We start from the raw sequence: 27,681 nt of genomic DNA on the forward strand, positions 1-27,681 counted from the left end.
GCAGATGGACACCGAGGCCAGCGACTTACTGAACGACCTGCAGGTGAAGCTGAACAACGTGCTGGATGAGCTCAGCAGTACATTTGGAAACAGGTGCATATACAGCTCACACATACACATATATCATTATACATATCAGACGCCTCGCATGCATTTGTGCTGATTGATCATTATCTTCCTTTTCAGTTTCCAGAGCCGCATCAACGATTGCATGCGCCAGATGGCGTCTCTGCTGTACCAGATCAAAGGACCGCTCAACGCCAACAACAAAAACCAGGTGGATGCCGACTCTGATAATATGCTGAGGCCTCTCATGGATTTCCTGGATGGAAAGTGAGTGGATTCATTAAGATTTGACACTCACATTCTCCTTCCCTCTTTTAATAATTTAACTGTAGTTTTGACTATATGTTTCTCTCATTTCTTCTTCTCGAAGTTTTCCTTTTTTCCTCTTTTTATCCTGATATAATCAGCATGTATACACACTCTTAAGGTCACACTGGAACTGAATTTCTATTTGCAGAGATCATTTGGTTAAAATATTTAATTGAGTTTCTTTTAACAAATACCAGCAGCAGTTAGGGGTTAACACACCTCCGCAGTCTCTATGCTCTGTGCATCTCATTAACCTGAGATGTACTTGTGTGTGTTTGCATGTTTTTGCAGACTGACTCTGTTCGCCACTGTCTGTGAGAAGACCGTACTGAAGCGTGTGCTCAAGGAGCTGTGGAGGATGGTAATGAGCAGCCTGGAGAAGACGATTGTCCTGCCGCAGGGCAACGATACCTTTGTAAGTCTAATCTTTGTTTGTTTGCTTCAGCATATCGTCATATTGCAAATAGATTTGACTTTTAAGTGCATAAATTCAACAGAAAGTGTTTTTTTGTTTTTTTTTCTGTCAGGGAGCACAGATCCTCTCAGCTGCAAAAGAACTTGGTCAGCTCTCCAAACTTAAGGTATCACGATGCCTTCATACATTTTAATCCATGTTAAATGGAGCTCAGTGTTACCAGACTCTGAAGAACTGACTGTAAAATTATTCACTGAGAGCGAATGCGTCTATTTTTATGCAGCTAGCTCACCTCTTTTCTCATCATTTGGATTGTGCAGGATCACATGGCAGGGGAGCCTAAAAGCCTGTCTCCCAGACAGTGTGCTGTCATGGATGTTGCACTGGACACTATCAAGGTCAGTTTATACCACAGGGCTTTGGTTTCATTGGGGTGCAGGGTAGACGGGTCAAATTAGCTTCATCAACTATTCATCCATTAATCAGGTACCCTGAGAGGTTAGGCGGTTGGCTGATTTCGACTGGCCCCGACAAAGTTTGTAGAGGATGAAGTGGATGAAATGAGGGGTGAACTTTACAAAGCAGCTATCCGATTAACAAATTAAGTTAGCCAGATAATTTGGGAAAAATGCTATAATGTTTCTATTATTTACTCAACCTTGAGTTTTTTGATCTGTATTTCCAAATGGATCACCAGGAAGTACAGTGATGTTTTCCACAATTTAAGGATAATTTTGGCATTTTCATTTTCAATCTGAACCTTATTTTGACTTTTTTGCTGCCACACTGACTGACTGTGTTTGGACTTGACTAGCTGCTGGCTTAGGCACTTTTAATATACAGTAACTCCAAAACAGCTTTTTGGGATCATTACCAAAACATGTAAATCGAACCATCTTTTTTGGATTAAATAATCCCATATGCTAATATATAGTAAACCTATTTATTAGCATTATTCCTCTTGAGGTTTGTATGGACTGACCCTTGGTTTCCTTTGCAGCAATACTTCCACGCAGGAGGCAACGGGCTAAAGAAGGCGTTCCTGGAGAAGAGTCCTGAGCTGTCCTCACTACGCCACGCTCTGTCCCTCTACACCCAAACAACAGACACACTCATCAAGACCTTTGTCACCACCCAGCATGCACAAGGTAGTTCAGGCCACTGCCTAATGATGCATCTAAAGCGTACAGGGAAAAAATCTTTCCCATAACAGACCAGGAGAGGGCGCCAGCTGAACAATATGTGTTTGATTAACAAGGTCTTGCACTGAATATTCCCTCCTTTAGGTCTGCACCTGTATTTTGTGTGTTTAAAATGTTCCTGATGCTAGAATTTGTTGACATGTTATTGCTGTCTTCTCTTATCTCCTGTGCTGCCTCTGTGCCAGTGCACAATGGAAAGGGTATTAGGTTAACCCCCAATGAAAAAATACAGCCCAGCAGGGGTAGGTTTCATTGAAATCATCCGCCAGACTTCCTTTCTCTTTCCCCACCCGCTCACCCTTTTGTACATTTTGTCACTGTGTGCCACTAAGGTGGATAGGTCAACCCTAACCCAACCTCTCCACCTGTATCCTCCTCTCATACTGACTGTGCATTGTGACTCAAAATTTCTTTTCTTGGTCTGTATGGGGCCCCATGAAAGCTAACTGATGTACATAATCCTAGGTGCGGGCGTGGACAAGCCGATAGGTGAGGTGTCTGTCCAGATTGAGCTGTACACTCATCCTGGGAGTGGGGAGCGAAAAGTTACCGCCAAAGGTCAGTTTGAGCTTTCATAGAAAAAAAAAAAAAAATGTGGCGTTTTTTTTTTACACAACGTTTACCCATCTCATCATGTCGTTCTTCTCGTGTGTGTTTGCACATGTGTTACTACAGTCATGGGAGCCAGTGATTTAAAATGGCAGACGTCTGGCATGTTCCGGCCCTTCGTGGAGATCACCATGATCGGGCCTCACCTGAGCGACAAGAAACGCAAATTCCAGACCAAATCGAAGAACAACAGCTGGTCTCCCAAGTTCAATGAGACCTTCCACTTGTAAGTACTCTAACACTCGTACCCACTTTCTTTAACGACTTTATTTGATAGGGAAAGTGGAGAGACAGGAAATATAGGAGAGAGAGTGGGGGAGAGACATGCAGTAAATGGTCCAGCCGGGAGTTGAACCAGGGGCCTGCTGATTGTACCCACTCTTGTAACTGAATATGGATATTCAATAATATAGAAAGAACCACTAACATTTTTTTCAGAGTGGATAGGTGATAACTTCAAAACTTGGAAATCTCTCTCATATAAATATGATTCTTTAATGTTTTTTTGTTGTTGTTGTTGTTGCTGTTCAACAGCATCATTAGCTGTGCATGGCTGCACATCATATCTATTTACACAATACATGTAAGGTATATTTTCTACATTTACAGCTACATTAGGCAGCTTGGTAACTTGAACATTCCACATTGTACATATTTGTATTATTTGTATATATTTTTTAATGTGTGCAGCTTCTCTGGTGAGTTTGGGTCTCATAAAATTAGGGCCTAGAGCAGATTTCCGACTAACCTGCTGCTGTGTTGTTGAATAACTGTTTGTTCTCTCTCCACAGTGTTCTGGGTAACCAGGATGGCTTCGAGTGTTATGAGCTGCAGGTCTGCGTCAAAGACTACTGTTTTGGCCGTGCCGACCGAGTGGTGGGCTTGGTCGTGATACAGTTAAGAGACATCATGGAGAAGGGCAACTGCGCCTGCTGGTGCCCGCTGGGACAACGCATCCACATGGACGACACCGGCCTCACCGCCATGCGAATCCTCTCCCAGCGCTCCAACGACGACGTGGCCAAGGAGTTCGTGAGGCTGAAGTCAGAAACGCGGTCGGCCGAGGAGGGCAGATGAGGAGAGCCGAGAGACGGAGAGAGAGAGAGAGAGAAAGACAGAAAGGATGGAAGGTCTCCTGATTTCAGAATGAGAGAAGGATCTGATGAGACAGTTTTGTCAAAAAGCAGGGAATTGTTATCCTTAGCTCGCCAAGTGGACTCTTTCTTAGACCTTTGATGTGTCTTAGCTGCTGTTGACTGTTTGGTTGCGCCTTGCCAAGCTCACTGACACACTGTCACGTTCAACACTCTGGGTATTTTTGGACAAACACTCAACTTTTCCATTTCCCTGAAACACTCACGTTATTGACAGAGGTACTGTACAGCACAGAACCACGCAGACACCGGCTCATTAACCTTCACACTCACCAGCTGTTTCACCAGGCAGTGACCACCTACCCAGTCACTTGACTTGTTGTTTTTTGTTAGTTTTTTTTTTAACCCCCTGTCCCCATAAGCTGGAGTGGCACAGTGCGCACGCCACAGCCTCAAGGGAACAGAGGATGCCGCCCCCCCCAAGGGGCCAAACAAGTTCCCACACCTTCCAAGTGTTGTTGTGCAATAACCCCCCCCACCCCTGAACCCCCCCCGCCCTCAAACTGTGGCCATGTGTTTGATGCCTTACACTCTGCAAACTGTGAATGTGTGTGAAGTAAAGAGGTCTCTTGTGAGCGCCCTGTTCGGTAGCTCCACTGTGATGGTCTGAGTAAATGTGAAAATACTGTATGGTTTATCTCATAAAGAGCTCTTTTGTTCGATGAATGAATGGCTGGTAGCTAGGCAACAGTCCTAGTCAATTATTGAACAGAGTGCAAGAGAAGATGATTAAATATTTCACCGGTTAATCATGTAGAGATAATGCTTCAGCAGAAGGTACTTCATTAATAACCTTTTGATTTTACCCCTTGATTTAAATAATTGATCAGTTAAATGTGTGCCTTGCTATGTTAAGTTTGCATTCTTTTTTTATTTTACCCAGGAGAGACGACAGTCACATGATCAGTATATAAATTAACAGCAAATATGATTTAAATCAAAAACAGAGTGGACATTCACTGTGTATGTTAAAGGAGAGTCCTGTTTCGGCCATATTTGTTTATAAGCTCAATTAACAACTCTTGGCTCACGTGGCCTAGTGTGACCATGATGGTGCAGCCATTTTATTTATATCTTTTTTTTTTTTTTTTTTTTTATACGTATTTATTGCTATTTGTGCTTTTCAAAGCTGGCGATTTAAAATGTTGTTTACTGCTGGGAACTGACATGTTTGCCACAACAGTGTGTTTGAGAATTTTGCACAATCTGAACGAGTTGTTTCTGTAGCGTCGTACGCGTAAACAAGATGAGTTCAACACCCTGCGAATAAAGTGAAAACCAAGTGTTTTGTTATGAAAGTAAAAGGTATTTTTCGTTTGTAGTAAAGAAATATTACAGGTTGGACTTTCAGGTTACAACTTTTTCTTCCTTAAAAAAAAACAAAACAAAAAAAACAAAAAACGATATCTGATAAGGAGTGTAGAACTATTTATGGTTTACATATCTCTTCCTGCTCTGTTTTCTTCTACTTCTTTTTAGTGGCCTTATACTTTGATGAAAAAACAAACTAAATATGTGTATCTCTGAATTCCTTTTTTTTTTTTTTTATCTGTGTATTTCCTTTGGCTCTCAGAAAATGAGGACTGGCCACTTTTTTTTTTGCCCACAATGATGTCAAATGAGTTTTTCCAAGTGATGCTCCTTATTATTTTGTACTTTTTATCTTCGAAGATATTGCAATCGTTGTAACTGTATGTAGGCTGGGTTTTCTTTGCCGTCTTGTTTTATTTTGTGTCACGTTTTGTAAATATTTCCCATAATTAATCCTCTTTAATAGTTTGGGGACGATGTCAATCGCTGTATTGTAAGATACATTTGAGTTTTATGGACAGAGATAATATGCAGTGAGATGTGTGCCAGTGAATTTGTTCATAACTGATGGAGAAATATTAAAATGTTACACTTAATGAAGGATGGGTATTGCTATAGTATGAGAACCTCAATGTGTGCACATTTTTAAACCAGTCACATCATGTAGAAACCACTCAATCAGATCCCTCTTTGTTACACACTAACCCCTGTGAATAATTTATGTTATTGCTTTATGAGGGCAAATATCTCACAGCCATTCTGTAATATACATGTTCCTTGTGTGCCAAGTTGCAAGTGTTCACTTTTGTTTGTTTTTTTTTTTTTTTATTTCTGCATTTTCTAAATTTGTTAACCCTTGCACTTTCACTAAATCACTGCAATAGTTAACAAGTACAGTATATCAGTCACCGCAACTGCATTTTTGTGATGTTTTCTTTGTATTGTCACGACTCTGAACTGTTGTTGTCATCATGTAAACATTCCAGTTAATGAATTTTGTATAAAGTATTTGAGAGGTATCTATAAATGTGTCTACATGTGTTTTTTTTTTTCTCAATGACATCACAGATTTTTAATGGAGTTTTATGTTTCATCGGGTTTGGTGCCAACGTGATTGATTTTTATTTTTATTTTCCACTTAGGTTTGCGATGCACTCCCATGCAACCCATGAGCCGCTTAATTTCAGCCAGGTTAGTGTAACTGCATGGTTAAACAGATCCTTTAATGTTTATATTATTATCACACACGCTGGTGTCATACTGTGGGGAATTCGGTCGTATCAATTAAACCAACTATTGTCCCACATACACCAGTTCATCTTTTAATCTTTTATAAACTTTACTTAAACTTATATCTGCTTTTTTTTTGTAGCATTAGAAGCACCTCATGGATACAGCTTACTCACTCACAAAGTCATACAGGCATTTGACCATCAGACAACTGAGTCTAAGTAGTTTTTTATGCCTCCACGCCGGCGACAGCCAGAGCTGGAGGCTTATTGTTTTCAGGTTGTCTGTCAATCCATCCCATTCTCATGGCCGTGATTTATCAGTAACGCATTGACGGAACTTCAGTTTTCAAATTTGGTACAAACATTCACCAGGACTAAAGGATGAGCTGGTTAGATTTTGGTGGTTAAAGGTCAAGGTCACGGTGACTTCACAAAACACATCTTTAGTGGGGCATCATTACTGCAGAAATACAGAAATACACACACTTGGATAGATATTTAAATTCTCATGGCATGCTTCCATTAGTATGTAGTCTATAGACCTATGGGCTCAAATAAGGGTCAATACAATTTTCAGTTTGTTAAATGATGCTCACAAGCAAATCCGGTGAATAAGACTGAGAACATATTGAGAACATATATATAGAAATTATTCTACCATTGGTGAGGTCAAAGAAGCTTCTGTGATACCTTTTGAACATGTGTACTTATATTTGTGTGTGTGTGTGTGTGTGTTTGTTACTTCAGTGTCTCACACAGTGTGGGACCCTTGAGCACTGAGTGGCACACAGTTTTCTACTTTGAATCTTCAGATGTTCACAAAAGCACTTCTTATTTGGCAAATTTCTGTGCAACCTCACTGTTGATAAAACCTGTGCACAAATTTAATTTACACGTTTTCATTTTTTTTTTCTACAAGTACAAATCTGAATTTCTCACATGCATTTTTCTCACAAAGATCATTATTGACCCTTATTTGAGCCCATACAGGTAATACCAAAATCTTTCAGAAAAAGAAAACCAAGGTTACTAAATTAAACCAGAAATGCCCATAACGATTCTCCTGTTGGTAACTGCAGTTCAACAGTCAGAGGACTTTCAAAATCACCCCCATGCAGCTATGAAATGCTAAATCTTTTGTTTACATCCAGGGAATGCTCTTGAATGCTGCTTTGATTGTCAGGAAGTTGATCTTCATGTCATGCTTTAGTGTTTCCTGTTGGATCTGGGTCAAAGCATGCACGTGTGTGTTAGGACTGGCGGGCAGAGAGCACACACACCTGCACACACACACATAAACACAATAACTAATTTAGCAAGTGGTTCATGTTGAGGTCCCCTGGACAACACAGCGTTCCTTTGTGCTCGAGCCCAGGTATTAAATTCCATTTTTGAAAGCACCTGGACGTGTATATCAGTCGTGAAGTGACAATATTCAGTCATAATGTTGTCATAACGCACAATTAGTGAGTGACTGGAAAAAAAAAGTTTCATGATTTAAGAATGCAACAAATACTTGGCTTGTTTTGCTCCTATGAAAGCGGCAACATGTCAGTCGGATTAAAGGAGCTGATATTGAAAATAAAAAAAAAGATAAGTCCTCAGTCTGAGCATGCGCACCCATCACAGGTTGTTACATACCTGACCGCCCAGATCACAACCTCTATGTTGGCCCTGATTGGCTGGAGGCTTTTCACCTGCACTGTTGTTTTACTGCCCCTCCACTCCTGCCCCGTCTCACCATCCAGGTCCAAAGATCGCTGCACTGTTTGCTCAGGCCCAGAGCTGTTAGGCGCAGGGAGATCCCTGCTCTTCCTGCATGAACCTGAAACCTCTACTGTAAGCGCCTCTCTCAGCACTACACCACTTCACCTGTCGTCCATCCTGGGTGTCTTTCATCCGGACGGAGGCCCCATTCGAACCCCCATTCCTCTGTCTGGGCCAAGGTCGGTCCCTTGTCGTCCAAACAGAGCACAGACGAGGGCCTGGATTTACTTTACCTGCGGGGGAATCCAAGGAAATCCATTTTCCCTCTCGTTTTCCCAGGGCCCCATGTGTGTGCAGCACTTAAAGGAGACAAGAAATCACATTTTTGTTTGAGGTATGTGGCTGTTTTCTTCTATTTTCAGACTTTGGGATCTCTGTGGACGAAGATCACGAAACAGGCCACGGTTCTGAGCCCATTTGAAATGTGAGAAAACATATAACTAATCAAAGTCCAGGCCTTGTGGCTCATTGATTGTGATTCACACTAACAGATAGATTTCATAGCTGTGTGAGTGTGATAGTGGAACAATAACAGAGTGAGAGAAACATGTGCAACCAAGCCTTTCAGTTTGGAACTGGCTTGGGTTTTCCTAAACTGATTACCAGTACAAAGCAGTACAGCGCAGTGGTGAAAAATTTCTCATTTATCTCTCAAGTATAACTTCGATTTTCTTTTACGAGGGGAACATACACTTTATTGAATTATTTTGAAATAGAATACAAGAAAATTGGTTGTGTTTTTTTTTTGCTGGACACTCAGGGCAAAGATGAGTCACTGATTTCTGGTCATTTTTGGATTTTTCATATTCTTCCTGTTCCGTTTTTTTTTTTTTTTGGGGGGGGGGGGGGGGGGCAGAGATGCATGAATTCTTGCATGGTTCTGTTCTAGTTTTACTTGTTATATTGTGAGTGTAGATCAGTGATAAAGTCAAACGTCCATGGTCATATCACATCGTCTTGATCTTTGTGTTGATGGATAATCTGCCATAAATTTTATTCTGGTGCAAAGGGTTACAGAGGGAGTGGCTGGATGTCTTTATAACCCTGCAGCTCAGATAAACTCCGGAGGATTTTCTAAGTGATACAACCTTGAAGGAAGTTTTTATGCATGTCTGATAAATTATATTTTATTATTTATATAATTACATATAGAAATGCAATGAAATATACCTAAAGGGTGTGAATCTTATCTGTTTTTGTCACCATGACAATTTAACTGAGGGCCTGATCAAGAATTTTGGAAAATTTGACAATTAGAGGGAACCACATTACACACATTGCCTTTTTTTTTTTTTATAGTTTGCAGTTGGCTGTGAAAGTAATTAGTCAAATGATGGTCCCCGCCGTCTGCATTTACATGATATCTGTATCTGTACAGATATTCACGCTAAACCAGACTTGTACATGACTGTTTGACATGAAGTGCCTCCCCCACAGTTTCCCCTTCCAGTTGCTGGGCCGGTATACGGTCTAACTACAAAGAAACGACTCTTTGTCTGACCTGCTCTATACTTCACTCTGTGGAAACGTTACGCTTGCTCTTTCTCTAGGTGCGAAGTATGGAGAATCTGAGCTAAAGATGGGGTCGGTAGTGTCAAACTTTGGCCAGCTGTGTGGAAAAGCGAAGACGGAAGGTGAGATCCGATGCCTGAGCGAATACAGTGTGTTGTATGCAGGAGACACACCTGCATCCCTCTCTTGGTCCGGGATGGACTTTAGTTTTATGATCTCTTGGTCTTTTGTTTTCCCACAGAGGAGGAGAGATTCTTGCGAGCTAATGACAGACCTTTCAACCTGTCTTACCACTATGCCGTAAGTGTAGAAACTCAACTTCCTGCGTGTATTCAGCAGATAACAAGCATTTCCCTCTTCACCTTGCAGTTAGATATAGTGAGGATGTTTTGTTGTGCTGTCCTTAAAAAATTAAGAACTTTCTCAAATATCATGACTCATGTTGAATCATATTAAGAGTACACAGCAATGTCACTGTCGTGTGTCACTTTCCCCTCCTTCAGAACAACGCCATCAAGACCTCCAAGTACAATATTTTCACCTTCCTGCCGCTTAACCTCTTTGAGCAGCTCCGGAGGCTCGCCAATGCCTACTTCCTCTTCCTCTTTGTCCTTCAGGTAGACATTTTCCTCTTTTTCATAGTCAACGTGGACTGTATGTGGTTCAGAGGCTTTACATGCAGCCAAATGCACAGCTGTTGTTGATTTGAAGGCACATGTTTGCTTAAAAGTGAATCAGAATTCAATCTGTATCCATGTTGTAGATTGACTTAGAATTTTCAGTCCATCCACTTAACAAGGGTTATAATTATTTTTGCTAACTGCTATTGGCAGACTTTATTCCTTCCTTCCGGATTCCTGTGTAAATAGTGCATCTATCTATTAATCCAACAAATGCAAGGTAGTGAAGCATTTCAAGTAAGTGTGTGTGTGTGTGTGTGTGTGTGTGTGTGTGTGTGTGTGTGTTTGTGTGTTTGTGTTCTCCCGACAGCTCATCCCACAAGTGTCCTCTCTCTCCTGGTTTACCACGGCGGTCCCTCTGGTTCTGGTGCTGTCTATAACTGCAGTCAAGGACGCCAGCGATGACATAGTAAGCGATCAAAAGCAATCTTACTGGGGGCAAAATTGAAAAACAAATCTTTGTTAATTAACTGAAGGGGAATGCCACTCGATTTTAAGACAGAAAATAGGAAACTAAAGCCATTTTCTCTTGTGTCAACGGAGTAGAACAGACACAAAAGTGACAATCAAGTGAATAACCGCAGGGTGGACGTCCTCATCGATGGAGAGTGAGTCATTTAAGATCATTTTTATGTACATAATTTCACATTGTTTATTTCTCATTGTATATATTATATTTGTAAATTACACATGATAAAAGTACAGATATGCAGCTTACAGCTGTAAAAGATGATTTGAGTGTTGTGAAGTGTTGAGATTTCATGGTTTGTTTTACGTTTATATTTTTTCTGGCAGACTGAGAAATGAAAAATGGATGAATGTTCAGGTTGGAGACATAATCAAACTGGAGAACAATCAGTTTGTTACAGTGAGTACAGATATATATAAAATAAAGATTATTATGACAATTTATTTATTTATTTATGTAAATGCAAGGGAATGCTAATATATTATAGCACAATGCTGCTCTATATTTCATGCTTTCAGTGATAACAGCTACACTGTTTTCAAGACTAAGTTCCCCTTAGTGATTGTAAGGTTTTGCTCATCTTATCATCTCCCATAATCTCAGCCATCTGTACACTGAACCTAATGGTTTCATCTCTCAGGCAGACCTTCTGCTGTTGTCCAGCAGTGAGCCTCTCAACCTGGTGTATGTAGAAACAGCTGAATTAGATGGGTGAGTGTGAAGTGCATTTGTGTGCGCGTGCATGAGCGTCTCACACTGTCTTGGATTTCCCATCAGTCACATCCCTCTCACGTCCTCTCTCTTCACTCCCCCAGTGAAACCAATCTGAAGGTGAAACAGGCCCTGACTGTAACTGGAGAGTTGGGGGACGGCATCGGCGCTCTGGCTGGCTTCACTGGTGAGAGGCTGAAAGAAAAACAGGAAACCGGATTTTCTTTAGAATCGCGGTCTGGCTTTTTTAATCTGTACCGGAGGAAAAAAAATACTCCTTGATTTTTAGTCGAGACATTGACATTTCTGTGATCAACTTTATTATGAAAAAACCAACAGCACAGACATCTGAAGGGAAAGGAAAACATTCCAACAATAATACTTTTACATAGATGACCCGGACATGAAAAAGAGAAACTTTTATTTATTTTTTTTTTTTTTACTTTTTTTCTGTTTCTGCTCTTTTGGGGGTGATACATGGAAGATCATTTCTGCCAGTAAAGATAAATAAAAATAAAGAAGCAAAATTAATCATGATTAAAAAAATATTCATGATAAGTCAAATTAGATTAAAAAAAAAGTCAAACTCCTGACTTAGTAAGCCAAAATCCTGACCTCTTAACTCTTAGAAAGATTTATACATTTTGTCTTACAATGTCTTTTTTTTTTTTTAAATCTATCATATAGCTTTTCTTGCTTATTTTTTCATTTCCTGGTGGAAATGAGCTTCCATATATTCCATTTTATCTTCCAATTTAGAAAAAGTCCCATTACCTTGATATAGAAATGCTCCATTGCAAGTAAAAATCTTGCATTCAAAATTTAAATTTGAAGTATAAAAGTATTAGTAGAAAAATGTAGTTCAAGTATCAAAACTAGTGAAGTATTTAGGCAACTCATCACTTATTATGTATTGAACAATTTTATTATACTACTGCATATTTTAGAAGCAGATCATACTTTAAGTTTTACATGTAAGATCTTAAACTAAAAAGTAACAAGATTACAGTGAAAATACATTGTGGAGTAAATAGTACAGTATTTCTGAAATATAAAATATATCTGACATATAGTGGAGTGTAAGTATTAAGTCGCCATTAAGTAGCTTGAAGTGCTGACACCTCTCCTCTGTCTCTCAGGTGAAGTGCGATGCGAGCCTCCCAACAACCGTCTGGACAAGTTCAAAGGGACCCTGACTCTAGACGGACAGACCTACGCCTTGGACAATGACAAGGTGCTGCTCAGAGGATGTACTCTGAGGAACACTGAGTGGTGCTTCGGTCTGGTCATCTTCGGAGGTAAACTCTCAGTGCAGTAGCTGTTAGTGTGTGTTTTTTTCTCATTCAACACGCCCTCTGCAAACGCTGAAAACTTGCCTCTGTCTGCACGATAGACAGTGATTCTGACCATCAGGTTGAATCTTTCCAGGTCCGGACACCAAGCTGATGCAGAACAGTGGAAAGACGAGATTCAAACGGACGAGCATTGATCACCTGATGAATGTCCTGGTGTTGTGTGTGAGTTTAACATCCACACATACTCACACACAAATACACATAAGCTCACATGCACATTGTCAATGTATATTTTCTAATGTTCACATTAAAGTTTTGACATTAAATATACTGAAATGCACATCGCAGTTATATGTTACTTTAAATGCAGCACCGCCGTATCTATATTAAACACACATATAAATCCTAAAATAAACATTGAGAGCACTGAGTAACATCTGCAACCTGTCTTGCTTAAGCACACGCACACACACACACACACACACACACACACACACACACACACACACACACACACTACTTACTCTTTACTCAGCATGTCTGTTAGATGTCACTTGATAATTCTCTGAATAGAAAACATTTCCTCTATTTAAAAGATCTAGCAACCTGGAAGTCATTCATTCACCTATTCCTGAGTCATTGATTACTTAATAAACCATCACCTTCATGAAAGCACTTCTTTAAAGTTGAAATGCAGATTGATGAGTATTGTCAATGGAATATTTTTTGACTCGTCGAGATGTGTGCTGTCTTTAATGTATCAGATCTTTGGTTTCCTGGCGTCCATGTGCTCCGTTCTGGCCATCGGCAACGCAATCTGGGAGGTAAGGGAGGGTTCGATGTTCACGGCCTTCCTCCCTCGTGACCCCGGGGTTGATGCTCCCCTCTCCTCCTTCCTCTCCTTCTGGTCCTACGTCATCGTACTCAACACGGTGGTGCCCATTTCGCTCTATGTCAGGTAGGTCCTTGCACAGGAATGAAAATCGACGACTTAATAATCAAATTTGTCTCACATTGTGACATCTTACCACATCCACCTGGTCTTTGACGTCAGTGTGGAGATCATCCGCCTGGGGAACAGCTTCTACATAGACTGGGACAGGAAGATGTATTACCCCAAGAATGACACTCCGGCCCAGGCGAGGACCACCACGCTCAACGAGGAGCTCGGACAGATCAAATACATCTTCAGCGACAAGACTGGCACCCTGACGCAGAACATCATGACTTTCAACAAGTGCTCCATCAATGGCAAAGCTTACGGTGAGCAGTTCTAGCTTTAAAAATAAAAGCTACAGAGTTGAATGGACACACCAGCATGAGCTGATTGATTGATTTCAGAGCGTATTTCTGTGTGATTCAGGGGAGCTGTTTGACTTTTCTGGACAAAGGGTGGAAATAACAGAGGTAAGAAATACATATACTGTGTACTTGAATTATTTGTAAAGTATGTTATCGCTCCGACTCTTTTGTTTCTCATGTCCGCTTTTTCTTTTTCTTTTTGCAGAAGACAGAGCGAGTGGACTTCTCCTGGAACAAGCTGGCTGATCCAAAGTTCATCTTTCACGACCACAGTCTGGTGGAGACGGTGAGGGAGGGAAACCCTGAGGCTCAGGCTTTCTTCCGCCTGCTGGCTCTGTGCCACACCGTCATGCCTGAGGAAAAGAAAGAGGGTGAGCGTCCTCTAATGGACGTCTTCATTACTACACGACAAGTGGCTGCAAAGGCTGTAAACAGGCGTGTTACATCGCTCTTGTCCTGTCTCTGATGATGAAATATCTTTTTTTTCCTTCATACTAACCCTTAAGCAACTCTAGGGTGATATTAAATCCCGAACGAGCTGTCTGAGGAAGTGTAATAGGAAGAATAATTAACAAATTAATTAATTAAATATATCCTAATAAAGCAATACAGAATTACGGTCATTAGCACAAAATAATATACACTTCTCCGGCATACAGCGGTATATGGTTGACCGAATATCTACTTTATCTTGAATAACAGTGTTCAGTCCTTATTAGTGTGTAGGAGCCAAAATGTGTGTCTTGCCAATTGCACTGTTTTTCTCGGGGCAGGAGAGCTCTACTACCAGGCTCAGTCTCCTGACGAAGGCGCTCTGGTGACGGCAGCAAGAAACTTGGGGTTTGTGTTCCGCTCACGCACACCAGAGAGCATCACGGTCGTGGAGATGGGCCGACAGGTCACCTATGAACTTCTGGCGGTTCTTGACTTCAACAATGTGCGCAAGAGGATGTCAGTCATAGGTGAGAGACAGCGGTGACGAGATGTCTCCGCGTTTGTGGTTTCATCCACAATATCAGAATCAATATCAAAACTTGAGGAAAACGACCAAATTCACATTTTACTCTCCGAGATGTTCATTTAACTTTGTGCACGGTCATGGTAATGATCACGGCAACACCTCAGCAAGTTTTTATGTGAGACCTCATGACTCTAACTAACTGGCTTTCACTATGATTTCCAGTGCGCAGCCCTGACGGCAAGTTGACTTTATACTGCAAAGGAGCAGACACCATCATCTATGAAAGACTCCACCCGGCCTGTAACAAACTGATGGAAGTTACCACGGGACACCTCAATGTTAGTGATGCGGTTGCACTGTTTGCTCGTATACTCATATAGAACTATGCACAAACTGCTTTTTAATGCACAGTGCATCCGAAAGATGTCAGGATTCGTGTTTGTAACTGCTGTAAACTGTCCAGGAGTACGCAGGCGATGGCCTCCGCACGCTGGTTCTGGCCTACAAGGACTTGGATGAGGGCTACATGGATGACTGGAGAAGGCGCCACCACGAGGCCAGCACCGCCATGGATGGTCGAGAGGAGAGACTCGATGAACTTTATGAAGAGATAGAGAAAGACCTGATGGTTAGTCCACCTGCTCCGGACATATTCCTAGTTAATTTGGCTGCTTAACTTTTTTGGAGAAGAAATGAATGTACTCTTTATATTTCCCCATAACTCATTAAATGAATAATGATGAGACAGCAGAAAGCCTTACTATGCAGACAGAGGTAACGTGGCGGGATGGCTTCAGTATTGGAATATTCATCACAGAATGATAGTAAGAAAAACCCTCTTCACATTACCACCCTTTACTCTGCGGTTTGTAGCTGTTGGGAGCGACAGCTGTGGAGGACAAGCTGCAGGACGGGGTGCCACAGACCATAGAGCAACTGGCTAAAGCCGACATCAAAATCTGGGTGTTGACTGGAGATAAACAAGGTTAGTGTGGTAATACATGGGTGAAGTAATACAGTACATAAATAATGTGAAATATATTCTTATATTCTCTCTTTGTGAATCTGTGTGCCTGACACATCTAAACACCCTGCTTCACTTGAGCTCAGAGTGGAGAGTCAGTTTGACAGATTAATTGCACCACTGTGATTGTATTGATGTTCTGAAATAGAGACAGCGGAGAATATTGGCTATTCGTGCAACATGCTGAGAGAGGAGATGAAAGAGATTTTCGTTGTGGCAGCTAATACAGCCGAGGGAGTCAAAGAGGAGCTACAGTAAGTCAGACAGATACAAACGACTCTAACACGTGCAGCATCTTCTGAGCCAATTTGAAAATGGTTTTATCTAGCAGGTCATTTTCCAAAAATCGACATACTTTTTGACGATTGACCATGCTTTTGTAACTGTTGCTTTGCCCATCAAGCTCTCCTTTCTAGTATGGCACAGAAATGTAGTTTTAAAAACGTAAAGGTGATGAAACTAACCTGAAATTTGCTGTATTTTTTTTTTATTTTATTTTTTTAAATAAAAGGTCCTTGATTTCACATAAGAATTTATTTAATCCAGTCCTTACACATTTGCTTTTGTGTTTTTGGTTTTGTGTGGATAAAATCCAAAGCTTGATGGTTATGGTTACTATGCTATCACTGGACAATAGCTTTTTAAGGGTGGGGTTTAGTGAAGAGTGAATTGACCTTTGAAAGAGTTATAATTGAATACCCACTAATCAAGTAATTAAAGTACACAGCAGGAGACACTCACATTTCCCAACTTAGTTGTTCACTTAATAATTAAGGATAATGATTAACTCAATACACTGATATGGTCATGTTCATATAGCCCTGCTGGCCTCATGTTTTAATTGTTGTTTTTTAGGTGTTTTGGCAAGTAATGTGTTTGTTCCTATCCCAAACACACACACACACACACACACACAAAATATCAGAGCTTTTTATCAACTGGAGACATCCAACCGTCTCCCTTTTTCAGAAATGCAAGAAGGAAAATGTGTCCCGATGCAGCGGAGGAGCCATCTGTGATCAAGGCTCGTGCAGGCCTGTTTTGGTTACAGAAGACAGAGACTGTGCAGGATGAGAAGGTGGATGGGGATTATGGTCTAGTTATAAATGGACACAGTCTGGTAAGAAGGTTTTTTCAGACACATTGTTATTACCAGTAGCCAACAAAAAGCGTGCCCCCTTTTTGTCTCTGAATGTCCTCATGCCAGAAAAAGTCCTGCTGGATGTCCCACTTTTTATAAATAAATTTAACTGGCTGGGCCCAAAAAGTGAATCACTCTATCTGCAAAGTCATTGTACAGTTAAAACATTGCACATTGCTATTTTACAGGCTGATTCTAGTATTTTTATTTAAATGTAACTACTTTTAGGCCACCCCAGAGGAAATGAATGAAAAAAAGGATTTATTTCCTAAGAATTTTTTTCTTCATAGCACTGACAGGACTTTTAGACTTTCTTTTTGGTGTCTGGTTAAAATGTTTTGAGGTGGGGGGTGGGGATTTGACTCATACCTCATGACAGCCCAGTAATCCCTTATTTTCTTTGTTCTTAGGCCTTTGCACTGGAGAAGAACTTGCAGCTGGAGCTGCTGAGGACAGCGTGTATGTGTCAGACGGTGATTTGCTGCAGGGTCACCCCTCTGCAGAAGGCCCAGGTGGTTCAGCTGGTCAAGAAATACAAGCAGGCCGTCACTCTGGCCATCGGGGATGGGGCCAATGATGTCAGCATGATCAAGGGTAAGCTCAAAGCTGCATTTGCTACAAAACCAAACAGCTGGAGAATAGTTACTGTTTGTCACCGTGGAAATTCTACTTCTTACTTTCCTGTCTGTCCTTCAGCTGCTCACATCGGGGTTGGTATCAGCGGGCAGGAGGGAATGCAGGCAGTCCTCTCCAGTGACTTCTCTTTTGCCCAGTTCCGTTACCTTCAGCGCCTCCTCCTGGTGCATGGTCGCTGGTCCTACCTACGCATGTGCAAGTTCCTACGATATTTCTTTTACAAGAACTTCACCTTCACCTTTGTGCATTTCTGGTATGCCTTCTTCTGTGGCTTCTCCGCACAGGTGAGGGACATTTGATGGAATAACAGTATGACACATAATTGAATGGGTTTCATGTGAATGGAAAAATGCAATGTGTATGCCTACAATGCAGTTATGATGTAGAAAAAAAAAACTAAATGTAAATGAAAAGTTAATTAAGATGCAAATAGAAGATTCAGGGGCTGCACTATAGTAGGGAAATCATATCATATAGTGCAATGGAGCACAACAATAACACAAATTACAACCTTAAAAATTGCCATAGAGTTGCAGTACAGAGAGGTTATATAATTTATATGATTAGCTTCCATACACAAATGAAACTGAAGAGTCCTGTATGGACGCTTTGGAAAATAAAACTAAATTTAAAAGCAAAATACAAATTGTTTCCTAAATATCAATTACTTCTCCACCAAATTCTAGGAGTTCTAGTGGAGGCCTATACACAGAAACACACACAGTGGTATTAAGGCATTTACATGTTTCAATGTGGTCTTTGTTGTTGTTGTTCATAGACTGTGTACGACGAGTGGTTCATCACTTTGTACAACCTGGTTTACACAGCTCTTCCCGTCCTCGGCATGAGTCTCTTTGACCAGGTACGCACTGAAGGGAAAATTAATAATTCTGAAACTACTCAGAATGACTCATTTCAATATCATATAATTTATACTTAGTTCACACCATGGCGGCTGTATCCTCTGTATCTTCTTTTCTAAATCCTCTGTTTCTGCAGGATGTGAATGACCGCTGGAGTTTCCAGTATCCTCAGCTCTACACTCCAGGCCAGTTGAACCTCTACTTCAGTAAGAAAGCCTTTGTGCGCTGTATGATGCACAGCTGCTACAGCTCCCTCATTCTCTTCTTCATCCCATGGGCCGCCATGTACGACACGGTCCGAGACGACGGCAAAGACATTTCCGACTATCAGTCCTTTGCTTTACTGGCGCAGACCTGTCTGCTTGTTGTGATGAATATACAGGTGAGGAATACAGCTTCATCATCACATTATGTTACGGTTGCAGGATTCTTGTTTCACTGTGATGAGATACCTTGATTTTTCTTTTTTAAAGGTATTTAACACTATGAATTAGCCAAAATGTGCCAGTTTAGTTATTTTAGCCTTACATTTCTTTATCAAATTGCCAATATGCTATAACAATAGAATTACACGTGCTGTGATAGATGGATATTTTTTTCATATCATCCACCCTTTCAACACACATTGTGGAGGGATATGTGCACCACCATAAAAAGATAAAAAATTTTAATTGCATATTTCAGCTGTGTCTGGACACCCATTACTGGACTGCAGTGAACCAGTTTTTCGTGTGGGGCAGCCTGGCCGCCTACTTTGCCATCACATTCACCATGTACAGCAACGGCATGTTCCTCATCTTCACCTCCTCTTTCCCCTTCATTGGTGAGTATAGAATTCAGCTCATTTATAATGTACTGCATGGAGGCGGAGAGGTTGTCGGTGCCCACGTCTCCGCTATGTGATTCTGACCGCTGGTCTGATGTTTTTGTGAGTCCAGGCACCGCTAGAAACTCTCTGAACCAGCCTAACGTGTGGCTGACCATATTCCTGGCCTCCCTCCTCTGCATTCTGCCTGTGGTGGCTTTCCGCTTCATCCTCATTCAGCTCCGGCCCACCATCAATGACAAGGTAAGGTAACACATGACACAGACTATAAAATCATCACGTTTCCCACGTTTTTTTTCCCACGTTATCCTTCAGGTAATAATTTGGCCTATTGATATGTTGAAGAAATTAGAGGGATAGGATTAAAGCAGCAACAACAAGAAAGAAACAAAACTATAATAAATGGATCTCACAAGTGTTCTTAGTCATATTTGCTTAAACATAATATGTTTGAAATATCGTGGCCTTGGAATTACAAGCTCTCTGTTTGCGATTCGTGTGGTTTTCAGATATTGAGGTTTTGACATCCTAGATAGCAAAACTAATAGAATTCTCTTTTATTGCTCAATACAACTGGCACCCTTAATGTACTCGTAGGCCTACTGATATATAATATCATTTTCTATCATTTTCTATCACATTTTTAAAAGAGGTCTCTCTTCTTCTGTCACTGTTCAGCACGGTGAGGTGAGCATATTACATCTCAATTATTTCAGTCTCAGTAAGTGTCATCTCTGAAGTAGTCACGAATAATAACACAAATTCTTGCAAACAAACAGTAACATGAGCTGTGTAATCACTTTAACACCAGCTAGCTAGCTTTCTAGCACGGGTGCTAATGGTGAACAAGAACTTTATAATTCTAAGGTTACAATGTCATGAGAATAAATGAATACATTTCTGATATACATGTGATATAAACTAGGATATAATCCAGGAGTTTGTATGTAGTGTGAAATGCTAGAATCCATCATTATTAAAATGAATGAACAAATGTATCCATATTAAGAGGTCTACATGAAAGTCTTCTCCCTGTCTCCCCCCTTCTAGGTGAGGTATAAGGTGCGAAAGGAGGCGTTGCCGGCTCCTGCACCTCGTCGCCCACCGGCCAGGCGTATCAGCACCCGTCGGTCAGGCTACGCCTTCTCCCACTCACAGGGCTACGGTGACCTGGTGACATCCAGAAGGTTCCTGCTGAAACGACCCCTGAAGAACCGACACGTCCTGTTCACCCAAACAGACTCTCCTCTGGCTCAGAATCAGCCACAGCACTACCGCACCATCGCAGAGGAGTCGGAAGAGTCATCATCACAGAGCCCTTAGACAGGAAGTATGCAGGGACTAAACCACGGCAGAGAGTGCATGCATGGGACCAACGTAAAAAGCTTTTATTTTGGAGATTAGCTCACACTCATGAGAGGGTGCAAAGGGTAAGGTTCACTTCCTGGATTGTTTCCAGGACAAACCGGTACACTTAAAACTGAGTCTAACTTTAAGTCAAGATTTTTACTAATGGATGCATGTTGTTATCGCTGTGAAAATGTTGGCAGCACAAACAGCCACACCGGTGTTTTTCCAGCTCAATAAGTACAACTGTCACACTCTGTACTCAAAGGTTTTAGATTCTATTCTTTCATTACAACTACAGTCACCTTGTAGAGCATTGCTTTTAAATAAACAGAAAGTAAAAGCAGCCTGGAAAGTACAGTCAGACTAAAAAAGCTCATATTAAGCTTTGGAAAACAGCCAGAGATATCGTATGCAGACTGTAATTAATGGGTTAAAATTGCAATGAGATTAACTTTGTGTCATGCACAAGCAAATCTTTACAATATTTGTTTAAGAGATAAGTTAAATGTTTTAAAAAGTTGCCACTGGCTGATCTGGAGAAACTGGATTACCACACTGCCTGCAACATGAAGTTGCATTTTGTACCTTTTAATTTTTTTTTTTCTTCAAGTGAATTTTCAATACTCAGGGTGTCATTCTGAGAAAGGATAAAACTGTGATTTTAGTATCAGTTGAAATCTATGATGAACCTATTTTAACTTTGTTGTTTACATAATAATTTACATATAGATTTTTTTTAACATTGTTTTATTATTGTTATGCTCTGTTTTAATTTCTGCTCTGTGTGTTATTTTAATATTCAGGCGTATCATTGAATCACTGTGTTTTTAAAATACAGCTAGGGGTCAGTGTTGTCTCTGGAACTGTGTTTTCAATTCTCCAGAGCCAGTAAAATAAAGGTAATGCTTAAAGTGTCATAGTACGGACAGAGCATGGACCAGCAGACAGCACTAGAATACTTTTTCCAGTCCTACCACGTATTTTGCCATTGTGACCTTCGCTTTATCATGATAGATGATAGAGGTTCTGACTGAATTGTTCAAATTTCTACACAGGAGATTATCTGTGAATAAAACAAATAACTTCTTTGACTTGTGTGGCCATTTATTCATTTATTTATTTTTGAAGAAAATTCTTTCACAGTTTCAATGTAAGCTTTATTTCAGCACCACCTTTTTCATTTCACCACGCGATATTGGTTGCATTGTTACGATGCTTCTTGAAAAATAAGACAGTTAAAACCACGTAGATGCTGTAGATTGGTTGATAAAAACATCCACACAGTACAAACCTGTATACATACACATTGCATCACGGAAAAAAGTTGTCCGAATTTGTATGGGTGGGGACAAAAATATATGTGATTGTTGTAAATATTTCATAAGCTGACCTCTTTTAGGATGCCTCAACACAAACCTCTCCCATATTTGTATGCATTATGTATGCAGCTGTGTGCTTCCTCTCACTCTCACACGCTCTCTTTTCACTCATGCTTAGCATACATACATACATACTGTACTGTACAATCTGTATGTAGATATACACACACACACACACACATACACACACACTGCATTCAGCCCACAACCGCAGTGTCCTCTGGGACGGTGAACAATGACATCACTGGTAGAGGGCTGTCCCTGTATGTCGTGGATCCAGAAAAGCTCTCTGATCCTCAAGGAACAGCTTGGTGTATATTACAGTTTATGGGTTTGTGCAGAAATGTTTACTTTGAGTGAGCCTGTGCTTTGCAGAAAGAAAAAAAAAACTAGTGTTCACGGACTAGGACCAGTCCTAGCCTGGTCAGATGCGTACACGAACTGATGAAGCCTCTTGGATGAGAGGTGAAACGTCTTCACAGACAAATAACCTAGTCCAGTTGTTTTCGATTTAAAAAACTCCTTTAGGATACTATGACCTGGACAAATGAGAATATACACAGGCTTAGTGTTCATGAAAACATTCAAAAGGTTAATAAAAGGTTTGCAGAAATGCCAATGGCTGAAGAGATGAAGAAGAGGAATAAAATTCCTGAAAAAATATATATAAATTACATAAAATCCAGCTTGTTAAATTGTGTTTTTAGAAGTCTTAGATTTTGCTGCTCTGGTCTTCTCACATGCAGATTGACAAATATTCACATATATGTATCATTATGCACCTGAATGCCAAATAGATTCTTCATAAGGGTTAAAAAATACAACTCTATATACTGTAGCTTCCTTCCCCTCCAGTTTAACCCTCTCTCATTGCTCACCCCCCTCCCCACCCCTTATGGCCATGCAGCACAGTCAGCAGCTCCACAGTCTCCTGTGAAGGTCACTGCATGATCCCACAGCATGGAACAGGAATGAGGACTGGCATGCTGTATAAATAGCCTGCCTGTGTGGCACACCCTAACCACAATCATGACATGGTATACCGATACTGTTATCTTGGTCTTCATGATTTCATGAAACAATTTAAGATTGTATTTTAGATTAACAACCTGTACAACCTCATCTTTTGGCCCATGTCATTGAGAAATCAAGATCTACAACAAGGCTCACTGAAAGAAAACAAACAAACTGTTATATCCCTTTATCTATTAATACACACTTCACTCACATTTATTGTTCCAAGAATAAACAGCAGTTTGATTCAAAATAGATGGCTACCTCCTCATATTCGACACAAAAATTAGAATGAATCAGGGACAGAGGAAAGAGAAGATGGATGGGATTTTACGTACAGTGAGCCACGTGCCTGCAAACACTATGAGACATAACAAAGTACAAATGAATGTAGAAATATTCACAGATACATGCCTACACTCTCTGATGTTATCATACAATCCTCCTGGGTCAAAGTTTAAGTGGAAAGCAGTAGCCTGATTTGACTGGTTGGGCTCTGTAAGAGGAGACAGCATACTGAAGCTCAACAGAAAGAGAATTTCACACTTGGCGGTCCAGTGTGGACTGGTGATCACTGTGTGTTTCAGTCTTCTAGGCAACCAGGCTGCTGAGAGCAATCAAACAAAGTGTCTGAATGCATTCACTTCAGGCAACAGACATCATTTACATTTTTAAAATGTCCCCAGAGGATAGCTCTTCACAACATTGACTCTGACTTTTAGTCTGCTGCTGAATCAAGTCAAACTTTCCCCTTTACTAACTTTGGTCCATGACAAGGTATCTTGAAATTTAATGGTCATAATTTCAATTAAATCTGGAATATTAATGGTATCTGTGGATAATCCATTGTGTTTGCTGAAATTCTACAATGAAAGACAACAATTTGTTTATAGACACAGAGAGAAAGATGGGCAGCAGAGGTAGCTGGCTGCTAGTGGAAACGAAGCTAAAACCATCAAAATAAAGTTATCCAATCAGATGTTCTGTTGTTGTCTTTAGTAAGAGAAAATGTTAGCTGGCTCACTCATTGGTTATGAGTTCATAACTGGGCAGTAAACTAAAGAAAACAAACATACCCAATACCAGATCAGCATAAAAGGTGGCTAAGCAAACCATTGCTGCTGGGAACCTCCTTATGCGTTAGGGGGAATTTACAGTCATCTAAGTGATTGTCTCAAAAACACAGGGTTGACAAAGAGAATTTCGTTTTTTTCATTATCATTTATCTATTTTTCCTGCCAATCTAACGTTCCATACTCCAGTCCAGTAGGTGGCAGTAATGCACCTGCAGGCCGGTTGAAAAACAGCCAATCAAACCAAAAGACGTTCCCCAGCCGGAGCTTGAGTTTTCATGTCGGAAAAAGTGAAGAAGAATACGTTGCTGGATTTTCTGCCATGGACCTCACATGACAATATTCACAACTTGGAATACTTTTATGGAAACGTCTTTTGATGCTTTTGATCGGTGGACTAAAGGGATATAAATAATCGAGGAATGGACAGACAATGCGACCTCACGACCGCCTAAGGTAGGGATTGCCACTGTTTCACCAATGCTACCTGTTTTGCACGAGCTTTAAACTGGCCACCAGAGACCAGGTGGGTTTTCAGAGGGGTCTTCTCCCCCTTAGTTGTGTTTTTGCTCCTTCTGTTTAAATTTCATGTAGAAAAATAGTAAAAACAACAAGAACATAACATGAAAGTCAGGCTGAGGGAGAACAGGAGGGTTTTCCTTTATCTCATACAAATCGCCTTGTTTTAAAAGTAGGCTAATATTTAGGTTATCTCCTATAGGTTTGCGCTGAATTGAGTCTGAAAGCCCCCCCGGAAATTAACATCAGTCTCGGGTGATCGGACCACGAGTGATCAGGTCTAAGTACAGGTGTGAACGCACCCAAGACGCAATGAGGACGCATTTGAGATCCGATCACTCAGACCACATTCAGAGGTGGTCTTAGCCACAAGCGGCCACATTCTTTTTGCAGTGTGAGCGCAAATGCGTCCTGGACCGCCTGCGTCAACTGACGTCCTCTGCCACAGTCTGATTAGTCCCACCAAAGTTTCATAATGAACGGAAAATATTTTACTATTTCAAATGGATACAATTTGATTTCACTGTAAGACCTGTGTGCAGCACATTTATTCGCTCAACCCCTCAGTGCCCCCTCACTCGCACGCACACAAGTACGTTGACAACGGGCCCGTCTGTCGATTGGCTAAAAACAACAACACCACATACCTGTTTATTTGCATCTAAAGCGGGGAAGTGAGATCCGATCCCAAGTGGTCAATCAAGACGCACTGGAGACGCATTTTAAAGCCAGGTGTGAACTGATGAAGAGCTGACCACTTGTGATCGGATCACTGAAGAGGCATGTTAATATTATACCATAGTTTATTACAGTACAGCAGTTACCATGGTTACTGGCCACCTGGCAAATATAAGTATTCATTTATTATTTACTCTCCTCTAGCTCTCTTTTGGGTTTCCAAAAACTCCTGAGGTAAATACCTGACTACAGCTGCTCCATTATGCTGTCTACTGTCTGTCTGCCCTTCCCTGTGAAGCGGGAGAGCGCTACAGATTCAGGTTCCTACAGATTCCCATTCCATTTGATACAATGACATTATAAAATTATTGATTAGAGCCAGTTTAATGTCAGTACTTTCACGTTGTAGTGGGTAATGAACGTTGCAACCTTTCCTGTAGTCTTACAACCTGATGGTATTTTTAATCTTAATTGTAAACAAAAAAAAGGTATGTATAGTGGATGTGCATATACAGAAAACAAAATGGAGGTGTTTTAATTATGAAACGAAGACGGTGATTATCTGACACAACTACAGGAAACATCTAAATACAGCTGTTTACAGCTGTTCTTTGAGGAGACACATGCTATATAATCATTTTAGGGTGTTGATGTGAAGGCCTTGTTCACTTGAAACAACCAAACGGTGTATGTGAAGAGCCAGACAGACAGCTGTTTCCAAATTAGACCATAGACTCAGCGTTAAGACGTTTGCCTTAACAGAGATCAAATTTGTCCTAACTGTTTAGATGTTTGATGAACGGTGTGTGTGTGTGTGTGTGTGTGTGTGAGTGAGATACAGAGACATACAAAGACAGAGAGGGAGAGAGATGCATAAGTAGAATGTGAGTGGTGTCAGTTGTAAGCCTTGTGTCTAAATAAAGGATTACCTTCAACCTTAGAAAGTGCACACACTCCCAGCTGCCACATTAGCAGTGTAGCAGTGAGGGAGTGTGTTGCTTATCACAAAACCAACACACACGACCCAGGAGATCACGTTAGTTAGTCAGTGTGCTTTCAGTGTAAACAGAGCGTCTATATAACATAGTGTTTTGTCATATTTGGCTCTCTGCACTCGGGCAAACAGGCAAAAGTTCCCTGAACTTGTGTTTTGAAATAGAAAAAGACGCCAGAAATAACGTGACTTACACATGGGGCAGAGCTCTGTTGACCCCATTTTAAGTGGGTCAAATGAGTCCCCAAGGACTTGTTTGGCTAAAAGGTGCATGGTGTTAATCCTGAAGAGGCTCAGGGTTCGATATCCAAGGGGAGGCTCCTGTAAGTACTAGTCACTGTGGATGGAGGGGTCTTCCAAATGTGGAGCAGGGATCACATTTCACAGACAGTCACATTTACATGTAGATGGCACACAGTGGCAGCTCAACATGGGAAACTTGTTAGTAAAATAATTATTTTATATATATTTTTAATTTCTACAGAGTTGTTGCTGTTGCGTGCACCTGTTTTACTCTTCAAAAGCCTTTTTGTTCATTCACATTGAATGATCTGTTTGCCTTTGTCGATTGTTGTCCTTTGTAATTCATTAATGTGCATGACTCACTCTGAACTCTTCTATTTTGCTGGACTGCCAATGAACCATTAACATCTAATTTACAGATGAAAAGAAATCCCTCTTTCTTCCCATAGTACACCTTCCCTCTCGCTTTCAGCATTTCTTACGTAGGGCTTTATCCTCTGAAATCACCTCACAAAACACCTCCTGCCCCCCCTGCAGTGCAGATTAATATTTTACATGGCTAGCAAAAATCTCACTTGTGCATGTGCACGTGTGAGTGTGTGCAGATTATTCACCATCCACAGAGCCTGTGGACTGGAAGCACGAAGCGCACTTCTCTTCACCTTCAGCTCTGAGCTGAGTGGAGCTGACAAGCTGGCATGAAAATATGCATGCTAATGACGCTTTCCCTGCGTGATCCGCCTCTGAGCCAGCTGGATTCAAGACAAGGTCTTGGCATTTGGCTCCAATCACAGAAATCTAAACAAAGAAGATTTGGGTTATCAGTTCAAAGAGCTTTTTTTCAAGGCGGTAACTCACAAGATATGTTTGTTGCAACAGCAGTAAATGATTCACACAAATGTAGACAGCAACAGCCCACTTGTACATGTACGTGCTTGGTTGAAAA

The 27,681-nt window shown here is 40.9% G+C and overlaps 3 protein-coding genes across 4 annotated transcripts in view; all 3 read left to right on the forward strand.

Annotated features, from left to right (window-relative positions):
• Positions 1 to 6,093, forward strand: part of LOC130186607 (protein unc-13 homolog B-like) — a 67,049-nt gene extending 60,956 nt beyond the window's left edge. Inside the window, exons 31-40 of one of the 2 annotated variants that reach the window (XM_056403819.1) lie at positions 5 to 93; positions 187 to 333; positions 667 to 790; positions 903 to 956; positions 1,111 to 1,188; positions 1,791 to 1,938; positions 2,178 to 2,234; positions 2,458 to 2,550; positions 2,668 to 2,827; positions 3,393 to 6,093. In XM_056403819.1, the coding sequence (XP_056259794.1) occupies positions 5 to 93; positions 187 to 333; positions 667 to 790; positions 903 to 956; positions 1,111 to 1,188; positions 1,791 to 1,938; positions 2,178 to 2,234; positions 2,458 to 2,550; positions 2,668 to 2,827; positions 3,393 to 3,678 (1,236 nt within the window). In that variant the 3' untranslated portion in view covers positions 3,679 to 6,093. The remainder of the gene's footprint in view (positions 1 to 4; positions 94 to 186; positions 334 to 666; positions 791 to 902; positions 957 to 1,110; positions 1,189 to 1,790; positions 1,939 to 2,177; positions 2,235 to 2,457; positions 2,551 to 2,667; positions 2,828 to 3,392) is intronic. The other variant, XM_056403820.1, reaches the window with a different exon arrangement.
• Positions 6,094 to 8,055: 1,962 nt separating this feature from the next.
• Positions 8,056 to 21,926, forward strand: LOC130186028 (phospholipid-transporting ATPase ID-like). Its single transcript, XM_056402721.1, has 28 exons — positions 8,056 to 8,399; positions 9,616 to 9,699; positions 9,819 to 9,877; positions 10,081 to 10,194; positions 10,568 to 10,666; positions 10,804 to 10,865; positions 11,053 to 11,125; positions 11,367 to 11,437; positions 11,542 to 11,624; positions 12,577 to 12,735; positions 12,866 to 12,954; positions 13,497 to 13,690; positions 13,787 to 13,995; positions 14,096 to 14,139; positions 14,240 to 14,405; positions 14,808 to 14,996; positions 15,218 to 15,333; positions 15,459 to 15,623; positions 15,869 to 15,980; positions 16,168 to 16,273; positions 16,989 to 17,139; positions 17,571 to 17,754; positions 17,857 to 18,080; positions 18,575 to 18,658; positions 18,796 to 19,041; positions 19,344 to 19,482; positions 19,598 to 19,728; positions 20,536 to 21,926. The coding sequence occupies exons 2-28, from the start codon at positions 9,645 to 9,647 to the stop codon at positions 20,806 to 20,808; spliced, it is 3,597 nt and encodes a 1,198-aa protein (XP_056258696.1). The 5' UTR covers positions 8,056 to 8,399; positions 9,616 to 9,644; the 3' UTR covers positions 20,809 to 21,926.
• A 2,642-nt stretch (positions 21,927 to 24,568) lies between these two features.
• Positions 24,569 to 27,681, forward strand: part of lpar1 (lysophosphatidic acid receptor 1) — an 82,189-nt gene continuing 79,076 nt past the window's right edge. Inside the window, exon 1 of the mRNA XM_056404228.1 lies at positions 24,569 to 24,757. The gene's annotated coding sequence lies outside the window, so the exon portion shown is untranslated. The remainder of the gene's footprint in view (positions 24,758 to 27,681) is intronic.

Source organism: Seriola aureovittata, chromosome 18, assembly GCF_021018895.1.
Source record: "Seriola aureovittata isolate HTS-2021-v1 ecotype China chromosome 18, ASM2101889v1, whole genome shotgun sequence".
Lineage (NCBI taxonomy): Eukaryota > Metazoa > Chordata > Actinopteri > Carangiformes > Carangidae > Seriola > Seriola aureovittata.

Coding starts and splice junctions, on each gene's coding strand:
- LOC130186028 (XM_056402721.1), top strand. CDS start 9,645: ATGGGGTCGGTAGTGTCAAACTTTGGCCAGCTGTGTGGAAAAGCGAAG. Junction 10,667..10,803: donor AGGACGCCAGCGATGACATA/GTAAGCGATCAA, acceptor TCAACGGAGTAG/AACAGACACAAAAGTGACAA. Junction 14,406..14,807: donor GCCTGAGGAAAAGAAAGAGG/GTGAGCGTCCTC, acceptor TTCTCGGGGCAG/GAGAGCTCTACTACCAGGCT.